The following is an 11313-nucleotide window of genomic DNA, read 5'->3' on the forward strand; positions in this document are numbered from 1 at the left end:
TGTCTTCTCTGTTTCCTCCATCCTGGTTCAGGGTGTGATGGCTGGGTGTGAGGGTTGGAGGGTCATCTTGGACTATGAGCTGGTACCATATCCTGGGTATGGCAGAATGGAAAACTGAAAGGAACGTGGGTCCCGGAGGATGCCATGAGGCACAATGCTGCCATCCACAGCCCTGATTAGCCTACTTTTGAATTTTTATGTATGAGAGAATTACAGTTCTATCTGTGTAAAGTCATGTTATTTTGTTATTGTTACTCAGGGCCAAACCTAATATTAAGTAATTTGTTTAACTACTATCTTATTTAGGAACTTTCAGATTGTTTCCTACTTTTTGCTGTTATTAATAATGCCAGACATGTTTTCATTTTTCTTTAAGGTAGAATTCTTAAATCTTTTTGTTAGTTCATTTTAGCCAGATTTGTTGAGGTTTAATGTATGTATAATAAAATTCATTCTTTAAGCGTACTCTATGAGTTTTGACAACTTCATAGTCATGTAACACTCACTACAATCAAGATATAGAAAGTTCTGTTACTCATCCCCCAATTCCTTTGACCCCTTTGTCATCAACCTATCCCCACAGCCCCAGCTCCAGACAAACACTGATAAATTTTCTATTTCTATAGTTTTGCCTATTCCAGAATGTCATGTAAATGGAATCATACAGTATGTATCCCTGATTCTGACTTCTTTCACTTAGCATAAGACAACTGAAATGCATTCACGTTTGAGCCAGCACATCAGGGCAGTGGGAATTCTGCTAGACGCCTCCCACAGAAATGATGAAAACCTCATAAATACATCCCAGCATGTGGAACTCAATTTCCTGTCCACTTAAAGTGACTCTATGTTCATGTGCCTACAATAGATCAGTTCATGCCTACTAGTGCACCTGATTAATAGCACCTCTTGCTCCCTCTCAGATGTTACATTTGGATAATAACTTACGGTCCCTTTATCTTAGACTGGCCCTCAGAATGCTTGTGGATATCCAAATACCACCAGACCTGAGGGAAACGGATGATGGAAGGGACGTTGGCATGGAAACAGACAGCAGATTTCACCAATTGTGGTAAATTATTTTAGTTTTGCAAATTTTACAAAAAGTGGCCATATGAACCTAATTCTAGGCCCCCCTTTGTGCCCTTGTGCTAATGAGGGTTCTTGAAGCTTCTGTGTCATTAACGTCATGGTACTTTCACCTCTGTCAGTCACCATGACCTCAGCTTCATCCCTCAGCCCAGTCCTCCATCACACTTGGTTCTTCTAAACCTTGAATCTCTCTTGGATTTTATGAGGTTGACTAGTTCCAGGAACATGTATTTTGTTGTTGCTATTGAGGCTTCTTCTGTCACTTCCTTTCTTCCAAATTAAAAAAAAGAAAATCCACCTTTAATTCTTCTCTTATTTTTTTCTATCTTTTTGGTTTTATACATTTTTCATTCTTAAATGGGGTGTGGGGAGGAAGAAGAACCTACATGTTCAGTATGGTGTGTTTTTGGAAAGAAGATGGCAGTACTCTGTACCATGATTGGGTGCAGCCTCAAATTGGTCACATTCAAGACTATGACTCTTGCATCAGCCCTTGGGGCTCAGGGAACATGTGAAATATCTGAATCAGAGACAAAATAGGGCCTTTCAGATATCCTCAGAAAGTTCTAATATAGCACAAAACTGTTTGTATCTTGCCTGTTTGTGTTTTTGCTGTCCTTGTAGGACTGAGGAGGGAGATCCCGCCTGATTCCTCCATGCTGTGTTTTACTCCAGAGGCCACGAGCTCTTATGGTCCTGATTTTTCAGGGCAGTACCTTCTCAGCCTGTTCTGTAAAATATTTGTTTCCAAGGGCACGATGGTGAAATGTCTAGGACATGTTCTGTTAGCCAAGGTCTGAATGATGGATACTGGACAAGGTTTCGTAGTTAACAATTAAGAGTGCCTAATGAAAGTTTTAGAATTGAACATTGAAAAACAGACTGGTTCCAAATCAGGAAAGGAGTATGTCAAGGCTGTATATTGTCACCCTGCTTATTTAACTTATATGCAGAATACATCATGAGAAATGCTGGGCTGGATGAAGCACAAACTGGAATCAAGGTTGCTGGGATAAATATGAATAACCTCAGATATGCAGATGATACCACCCTTATGGCAGAAATTGAAGAAGAACTAAAGAGCCTCTTGATGAAAGTGAAAGAGGAGAGGGAAAAAGTTGACTTAAAACTCAACATTCAGAAAACTAATATCATGGCATCTGGTCCCATAACTTCATGGCAAATAGCTGGGAAAACAATGGAAACAGTGAGAGACTTTATTTTCTTGGGCTCCAAAATCACTGCAGTTGGTGACTGCAGCCATGAAATTAAAAGACGCTTGCTCCCTGGAAGAAAAGTTATGACAAACCTAGACAGCTTATTAAAAAGCGAGACGTTATTTTGCTGACAAAGGTCATCTGCTCAAAGCTATGGTTTTTCCAGTAGTCATGTATGGATGTGAGAGTTGGAGCATAAAGAAAGCTGAGCACTGAAGAACTGATTCTTTTGAACTGTGGTGTTGGAGAAGACTCTTGAGAGTCCCTTGGACTGCAAGGAGATCCAACCAGTCCATTCTAAAGGAGATCAGTCCTGAATATTCACTGGAAGGACTGATGCTGAAGCTGAAACTCCAATACTTTGGCCATCTGATGCGAAGAGCTGACTCATTGGAAAAGACCCTGATGCTGGGAAAGATTGAAGTTGGGAGAAGGGGACGACAGAGGATGAGATGGTCAGAAAGCATCACTGACTCAATGGACAAGAGTTTGAGTAAACTCCGGGAGTTGGGGATGGACAGGGAGGCCTGGCGTGCTGCAGTCCATGGGGTCGCAGAGTTGGATACGACTGAGTGACTGAACTGAATGAAAGTTTTGGGGATTTGTTAGCTATTGATACCAGTGTTTTACCTTTTTTTTCCACTAAGACTGAATTCTTAGAAATGTGGATGAGTACTTAAGTTTTCCAGCCCTCATACTTATGCTTTCCAGAAGTATTAGCTAAAACCATGCATTTTGGAATCACAACTTAAGTTTGTATTAAATATAAATCTGTCTTGTATAGAGAGACAAGTCTTTTTATTTGAATAGGAAAGAGTGGATATAGAAAAATGGAAGTTAGATTGTTTTTGGAAAGAATAAGAACGCTCTTGGGAATAAGGAGTGACTAGCACTGGTGGTCGCAGACAAAGAGGGTCCAACATTGTGGTATTGAGATGATGGATTAGCCAGGTGTCTTGAGAGAGCTGTAGTTGTGGCTCTAGTCCTCCAATTCCTAGGAGATGGAGCCTCTGGATGACCCTATCAGTCAGAATGAGATGGTAACAAGACATAATGAAGTAGCTTGCAGCCTAAGAGAGAGAATATATAGTGACCAGGACTTAATAAATATGAAGACAGAGAAGATTGGTGCTGGAGAGGAGCTGGAGATGGGTGGTGAACAGAGAGGAAAAGACTACATCTCTGCACACAAGAATCTGTTGATGATGGACATTCCTGGATGGCAATGGAATCTTAGTGTGAAATAGAAGGTGCTTTGGGGAAATTGTTGATTTTTTTCCTGGTCAATTAAGACTCTGGTCAGCGAGGAAGAAAGGGAGATCTGAATTTGAATTTATCCCCCACCGCCCATCATCTGTGTAACTCTGGGGAAATTGCTTAATCTATCTGTATGTTTATGCCTTTATGTAAATAAAAATAATAAAAACACTTACCTTATAAGCCTTTATGAAGATCAAAATGGTGAATTCACAGAAAGCAAGATTAAAGCACACTCAATAAATGTAAGACATTGGTATTATGGTCCTGCAATTGAAAGTACTTTTAACCTAACCCAATCCAACTCTACACCATTACACTTATGACTTCCATTACCATAATTGGAGCCCTTCATCAGAAGAAGACCATGAAAAAGGTAACGTCCAGCTGTAGCTACAGTTCAAGAAACTATGCCGGGGCAGAGGTCAACTACTTATGTGGGAGTAGGAAATATAGCAATCAAAATGATCTTTGAAACCTGGAGATGCAACCTTAGCATGGCTCAGCACCTAGATATGTTGCAGTTGAGTATGTGGGCCACTTTGAATTCCACATGGGTATATACAAGTTGGTTAAAATCCTTTAGTGAGAGACTTCCTTGGTGGTCCAGGGCCTAAGACTCTAAGCTCCTGGTCCAGGGGGCCTGGGTTTGATCCCTGATTGGGGAACTGGATCCCATATGCTGTGACTAACACAGTGCAGTCAAACAAACCAATCCCCCCGCCACGCCCCCCCCAAAAGCCAAAACAACCCTTTTGTGATACTTTGTCATTCACATTGGAAATCTAGGTTATTGCAGAGCTCTCTGCCTCATCACCCATATAAAATAAGCTTTTATATCCCAGAACTTTGCTGCTGTCTAGACCCAGCTTTCTAAAATAACTTGGTTAGGATATCAGGCAGGATCTTGTGTGCAGGAAGATATGAGCAAGATTGAGAACCACCCCAGTCAATAAGTAACTAAGTGCAAAATGGAAAAAAGCTATCCAGATTCAGAGTAGCAAACTAACATGAGCGGGTCACCGCTTCAGGCCAGGCATTCTGAGGTTGAACCAATTATAAAGCTCAATCAGTATCATTTTCTATTACATCCATAGCAGCCCAAACTCAAAGAGAACCAGTCATTTACATTGTTAATCAGATTTGGGACCAGAGGTTAGGACTGGCATTCTTTCCAATTCATCCTGTCATGAACTGGAGTAAATATGACTACAAGCGAAGCACTTAATTTTATTAGCATATCCTTAGTACTGTGACATTGAGATCAACTGGAAATTCAAAAGCACAGAATTTATCAAAAATAACTTGGGACAGAAAATTTTTAATGAAAAGGCAATAAAGATTCCACCAAATGCAAGCAAAAACCAGGGACAGAGCAAGATTTTTTCCTATTCCTGGGAAGGATGACATACAAAGAACCTGAGAAAGGGAAGAGAAGGAAAACATCTTCTAACCCTTTTATTTTGAAGAACAGAAATGAATGGTTTCCTTGGGTTTTTTGGTCAATAGGATTTTACAAAAGCAGACTTTTTTTTTTTTTAAATAGCGTTTCCCCTCATTGAGGGACTTTAGAAGGCAGTCGTTGCTCCATTGTAATGTTGCTTATTTTTGAGGATTTTTCTTCAACCGAGTGGACCCTTAGTGAGAGGACACTGCCAAGCTGATCAAGTTCCCCCACCACTGTTTTGACAACAGCTTCTTCTTTTGAGTCTAAAATAAAACAAATGCAAGCTTAGTACTCATTCTTAACAGGTGGAAAGGTATTTACTCACAATGGGCATGCTCGTGTAAATCAGTTTACAGAACTTTCCTGGTGGTCAAATGGCTAAGACTGCTGCTCTCAATGCAAGGGGCCTGGATTTGATTCCTGGTCAGGGAGCTAGATCCTACATGCTGCAGTTAAGACCCGCCACGGCCAGGTAAATAAATAAATAAAAATATTAAAAAAAAAAAAACCAGTTTGCGAGTCTGCTGAAAATTGAGATGTAATACTCAATATCTGTGCTTAGCAAGGCCTGAGATTATCTTTCTTATCTTTTAGAACAATGGGTGTTTGAAAGCATAAGTGAAACATGCATTAAGAAGTATCAGGCAGGTATAGGCCTGGAGCAAGTAATGTCTTCTTTTAAACACCAACTTGCCCTGTTTTTGTGGTTTAAAATAAAGTTGCTTTTCTACAAAAACATTGAAACTGGGAAAATAATAGGTTCTAAGTAAGAAAAATGTTGGGGGAATTGATTTCCCATTTCAGTAATTTCATAATTTGACCACATCTGTTCTACAGGAACATGAAATATGAATGTTAAGAGCTGATACCCTTCATTCACTAGAACTAAACTTATATACAATTTTACTTAGTTTCCAAATAAGTGACTTATTTAGTATGACTCCTGGAGTTTAAAGAATTATTCCAAGTGGAAAAAAAAAAAAGCCCTCCTGTACCTTTGACTTGATTTTCGGAATTTTTGGGCCCACGCCCTTCTGATTTGTAACATGTGGACTTGCTTTTTCTGTGAAGAGAAAAGAAAATTACTGCAGTTTTCTTTCATTATGGATCTCATAAATAACTATGAAGGGGGAATAAAGGTTTTGGAGTGCTAGTTTCAATTGAAGTTCTAGTTTCAAATATGGCTTCAACATTAGTTGAAGGAAATGAGATCTCCAAGATCTCCAAGATCCCCTGGAGAAGGAAATGGCAACCTACTCCAGTATTCTTGCCTGGGAAATCCCATGGACAGAGGAGCCTGGCTGGCCATAGTCCATGGGATTGCAGAGTCAGACATGACTTAGCCACTAAACAACACCGCAACAGGGTGGTAACCAGTGAAGCCACAATGGAGTGTGTTATTATAAGAGATATGCTTCAATGCTCAATCTCAGAAAGCAGTTTTCCTCCTGGATTGGAGTCCAGGCATTGCTCAATATTCCATATTTAAATGTTCTCTACATTAACAGGTATAGATACTTTACATACTAAGAGATTGGATTTTGCTGCCTGTTTTCATGTCATCTACATGCAGTAACAAATTGCTAAGTGATGCTCTTCAGAGCAGGAAATTCTAGGATACAGTATTGGTTTACACGTACACTGAGAAAACCTAGTCAATGTTTTTCATGTTTTTCACAAGTTAATATTTACCTTCCTTCCCCATCTATTAATTTGCAATACATTTCAATTTCTTTTTCTAAAAATATTTTGACATCGAGAAGCCTTTCGTGCTCAAGCTTCTGGCCTTCTGTTTCCATCCGAATCTGCTGGAGTCGGTCCTCCATTGCTCCAATCTGCTCTTGGATTTGCTGGAGCTGATGGCAGTAATTGCTTTCAGTCTCAGCCAAGGAGCATTCGTAGGAATGTTTCTGAAAGAAGAACAAAGCACAGCTTGCACGTGTAACAGATAAACCACATGTTCATGCTTTAAAAACATTCTCAAGGTAGAAAGAAATATTTTGTACATGGGCTAAATCTTTCCCTTTGAAAATCAACATTAGCCAAATTAAAAAAAATTTTTGCTCTCCATTGAAAAAACTTCTTGTTTTTCCTTCTTCAAGTTTTGGGATTGGTGAATCAGAAGTAATATTTATAGACAAAATGCTTGATATATAATATGTCCATGTTCATTTAATGCATCTTTAGTGAAATATAATTACTTATATATATTCAGATATATAATTATATATTTTCAGTTATATATTAATATATATACATATGTGTATATATATACATATATATATATGGGCTTCCCAGGTGGCTCAGTGGTAAAGCATCTGCCTGCCAATGCAGGAGATGCTGGTTTGATCCCTGGGTTGGGAAGATCCCTTGGAGAAGGAAATGGCAACCCACTCCAGTATCCTTGCCTGTAGAATCCCATGGACAGAGGAGTCTGGCGGGCTACAGTCCATGGGGTTGCAAGAGTCAGACATGACTTAGCAACTAAACAACAACAATATATATATATATATATATATATATTTACTTAATACAGACACACATTCAAGTCAAGGTGATGCCTACGAACCATGGCCATGAGGGACTGAAGTTCTATTTCCAAGGTTTGCAGGTTGCGCTTCAGTTCCATCAGCTCATTTCTGGCTGCCGTAGCAGCTCCCACATCGTCAGAAATCTGCTGATGCAGCGATGTGCTCTGAAGCATAATTGTCAGATGGGTTAGTGACCTGCTTGGCGGTCTCCTGAACAAACCTTTGGCCTGTGATTTGCTACATGTACCTTCTCATTAAACCAGGCCTCGGCATCTTCGCGGTTCTGTTCCGCCAAGTCCTCGTACTCAGCCCTCATGTTGTTCAACAGAACAGTGAGGTCCACTCCTGGGGCTGCATTTATTTCCACATTCACGTTCCCCCCAGCTGTGCCCTGCATGACTTTCATTTCCTAGAAAAGCAATCTGTATTAATCATCAAAGTATACTTAAAGAAAATTATTGAAGTATAGTTGATTTTGGGCTTCTCAGGTGGCGCTAGTGGTAAAGAACCTATCTGCCAGTGCAGGAGATGTAAGAGACGTGGGTTCGATCTCTGGGACAGGAAGATCCCTGGAGAGGAAAATGGCAATTGCCTCCAGTATTCTTGCCTGGAAAATTCCATGGACAGAGGAGCCTGGTGGGCTATAGTCCATGGGGTTGCAAAAAGTCAGGCACGACTGAGCTCTCTCTCTCTCACATACACACACACACACACACACACACACACACACACACACACAAGTTGATTTACAATGTTGTGTTAATTTCTTCTATAGAGCAAAGTTACTCAGTTATACATACATACCTACAGATTCTTTTTCATATTCTTTTTCATCATGGCTTATCACAAGGTATTGAATATAGTTCCCTGTGCTATACAGTAGGACTTTGCTTTTTATCTCTCCTATATATAATAGTTTGCCTCTGCTAATCTCAAACTCCCAATTCATCCCTTCCTTCTCCCCCTTCCCTCCTGGCAATCACAAATCTGTTCAAGGTAGACTTTTGATTGAGATCCACAGTGGACTTGAGGAGGGGCATCAGATACCATAGGAAACCAGGGTTCCTTACCTTCTGGTGATTTTTTTTGAGGTATGTCAGTTCCTCACTGAGTGCTTCGCACTGTATCTCCAGGTCATTTGTACAAAGAGTCAGCTCATCCATAACTCTGTGAAGACCATTGATGTCCGCCTCAACACTCTGGTGCAGAGCAAGCTCATTTTCATACCTAAAAGGTTGTTAAAATGCTTTGAGAACTACAATCGTAGGTAGGTGCAAAGCATGACTTTTCTAGATGTTTCATATACAGAAAGATACTGATGTTCAGTACGTACCCCTGAAGCAGATGATGATAGCAAAATGATGAAACACTTTGGAACACTTATTGATTTATGAATATTATTTTGGAGCTGTTTCTTCAGAGTTTTTTTTTTTTTTTTTCAGAGTTTATTTTTGGCATCCCATGTGCTTACCAGAAGAAAATTACTCTTTAAAATTTATGTTAACTTTACCCTAAATGCCCATCAGCAGAGAAATAGATAAAGAAGATGTGGTACATATATATGATGGAATATTATTCATCCATTAAAAAGAATGAAATAATGCCATCTGCAGCAACATGGATGGACCTAGACATTATCATACTGAGTAAAGTAAGTCAGGCAAAGAAGGAGAAATATTGTATGGCATCCTTCATATGTGGAATCTAAAAAGGAATGTTACAAATGAACTTATTTACAAAACAGAAACAGACTCACATACTTAGAGAACAGGCTGACGGTTGTCAGGGGGGAATGATGGGAGGCAGGGATAGTTAGGGACTTTGGGGTTGACATATACATACCACTATATTTAAAATGGATAACCAATAAGACCTACTGTATAGTACAGGGAACTCTGCTCAATGTTATGTGGCAGCCTGTTGGGAAGCTTGAGGGAGAATGGATACATGTATATGTATGGCTGAGTCCGTTTGCTGCCACCTGAAACTATCACAGCATTGCTAACTGGTTATACTCCAATATAAAATAAAACGTTTTTAAAAAGTTAAAAAAATAAAATTTATGCTAGCTTTGTATCAGGTACATTTAATCTCTTCAGTGATCTAGTCTGACTTTATAAAACCATGTTGATTTTTAAACCAAAAGTTATGTTCTCTACTCCAACTGTAGTATTTTTACCTTTATTATAATTAATTACTTTATGTTTACTTACTTCAGCCTGAAGTCCTCAGCAGTCAGTCTGGCATTTTCATTTTGTAGAACAATGCTGGCATTACAGGTAGTCACAGAAATAATCTAAATAGCATAGATGGTGCAAAATGTTAGGTCCCAAAAGTCAAGGGAGATTCCAGATCTCATTGTGATTCCTATCTTCTTAATCCATAAAACATCTATTTTAGTATCATGTTTCCCTATTTTAAAGAAATTTGGATTTTCTGCAGAGTTTAAGAGCCAAATGTAAACTTTTCCAATCACAGACAATTTTAATACTCTTCATCAAAAAGTATGAGCTAGATAAAAGATCAGTGAAGCAATTCTATCTATTTGGAAACAATTTCTCTTTCATCAATTAATTCTGCAAATCCTTATTGCCAGGCAGTGTGCCAAGTACTGGGAATGTAGAGTTAGCAAATTCATACAAATTTGCTAAGCATGTTTTCTATTACATCTTTTTTTTTTTTTTTTTTAAGGTTATGCACACCCAAAGTCTGTAGTAAAAGTATCCATCTTTCTTACCTGCCTTTTGAGATCTTCAGTGACTGAGAAATATTTACTATAGTCATGAGCAAGTTGCCGGCCAGAACCAGGCCCATATTTCTCATACCAGCCCTTGATTTTCTGCTCGAGGTCAGCGTTGGCCTCCTCCAGAGCACACACATGGTCCAGGTAGGATGCCAGGCGGTCATTGAGGTTTTGCAGTGTCACCTTTTCATTCCCAGAGAGGAGGCCATGCTCATTTTCAAGAAAACCAGTAGAGACACCACTTCCCAACCCTCCACCACCATGAGAGAAACTTCCTCTAGAAGAAACGCTTCCAAGAGGGCCAGAGAAGTTGCTTCCTGCTCCCAACCCACTGCATACATTTCCAGCCCTGAAGCCTGTCCTTCCACCCGTTAGCCGACCAGTGCCAGCTTGAGAGCAGAGCCGCCTGGATCCACTAGAAAGTCGAAAAGACATGGCGACAGCCCCAAACGACCCTTTCTCAGAGAGGAGCAAAGTCAAAAGACACCATCCATGAAGTTAGCTCTGTTGGCCTTTTATAGGATTTAGTAGGTCATTTCAGCCTTAACTATGCCGATCTGTAATAAAATATTACTTGCATGCTAATTGTTGTTTTTCATAATTGGGTGATTTTTTAATAGTATCCAGTCTGTAGGTGGAAAGCTGGCCCAAGGATATCTTTGTATATGAAAAAGGTGCCAGATAGAGTAATACCAAACCACAGTTTTAAAAGTCAATATTATATATGAGTCAATGTACATCGTTTTGACCTCTGAAATAGACTTTAGTTGTTTTTTTCCTCCAACATAACAAAAGATTCATAATTCAAATGGACAGTGTCTAACGCTTTTGTTCTGTAAGTACTTATGAACTATTTTTTATTATTCATGTGTTATTGAATGTTTTCTCTCTTATTCAAGTCAGGTGCTCTCAATATATAGTGATTCTTTGGTAGTGGGAGCTCTCTAATTGATTAAAAAAAAACAGAAATAAAAGTCCTGCAGAACTTTGCTTACCAATTTAACTAAAATTAATGAGTATGTGGCA

At 39.3% G+C, this 11313-nt stretch overlaps 1 protein-coding gene and 2 long non-coding RNA genes across 5 annotated transcripts in view; 2 read left to right on the plus strand and 1 right to left on the minus strand.

The window, feature by feature from the left end:
* The window catches only part of LOC133057464 (uncharacterized), a 36394-nt gene extending 32634 nt beyond the window's left edge, over positions 1-3760 (plus strand). Inside the window, exons 8-9 of one of the 3 annotated variants that reach the window (XR_009693032.1) lie at positions 965-1072; positions 1717-3760. This is a non-coding gene — a long non-coding RNA (uncharacterized LOC133057464). The remainder of the gene's footprint in view (positions 1-964; positions 1073-1716) is intronic. The other 2 variants (XR_009693033.1, XR_009693031.1) reach the window with 2 other exon arrangements.
* Positions 3761-5121: 1361 nt separating this feature from the next.
* LOC133057453 (keratin, type I cytoskeletal 26) lies at positions 5122-10763 on the minus strand. Its single transcript, XM_061143977.1, has 8 exons — positions 10282-10763; positions 9758-9840; positions 8615-8771; positions 7792-7953; positions 7583-7708; positions 6706-6923; positions 6009-6076; positions 5122-5276 (listed from the first exon to the last, which is right to left on the minus strand). Exons 1-8 carry the CDS (start codon positions 10720-10722, stop codon positions 5122-5124), a joined length of 1410 nt encoding a protein of 469 aa, XP_060999960.1. The 5' UTR covers positions 10723-10763.
* Positions 8678-10354, plus strand: LOC133057467 (uncharacterized). Its single transcript, XR_009693037.1, has 3 exons — positions 8678-8811; positions 8987-9195; positions 10236-10354. It is a non-coding gene; the product is annotated as an uncharacterized LOC133057467 (long non-coding RNA).
* Positions 10764-11313: the final 550 nt, after the last annotated feature.

This window comes from Dama dama, chromosome 5 (assembly GCF_033118175.1).
Source record: "Dama dama isolate Ldn47 chromosome 5, ASM3311817v1, whole genome shotgun sequence".
In the NCBI taxonomy this organism is placed as follows: domain Eukaryota; kingdom Metazoa; phylum Chordata; class Mammalia; order Artiodactyla; family Cervidae; genus Dama; species Dama dama.

Bases quoted from the DNA above. Each gene is read 5' to 3' on its own strand.
- LOC133057453 (XM_061143977.1), bottom strand. From the start codon at position 10,722: ATGTCTTTTCGACTTTCTAGTGGATCCAGGCGGCTCTGCTCTCAAGCT. The intron at 6,924-7,582 runs GTTCGTAGGCAT...TTCTTCTTTCAG, and splicing joins TTCAGTCCCTCATGGCCATG to AAACATTCCTACGAATGCTC. The intron at 6,077-6,705 runs GTAAATATTAAC...TTCTCTTCACAG, and splicing joins TTAATAGATGGGGAAGGAAG to AAAAAGCAAGTCCACATGTT.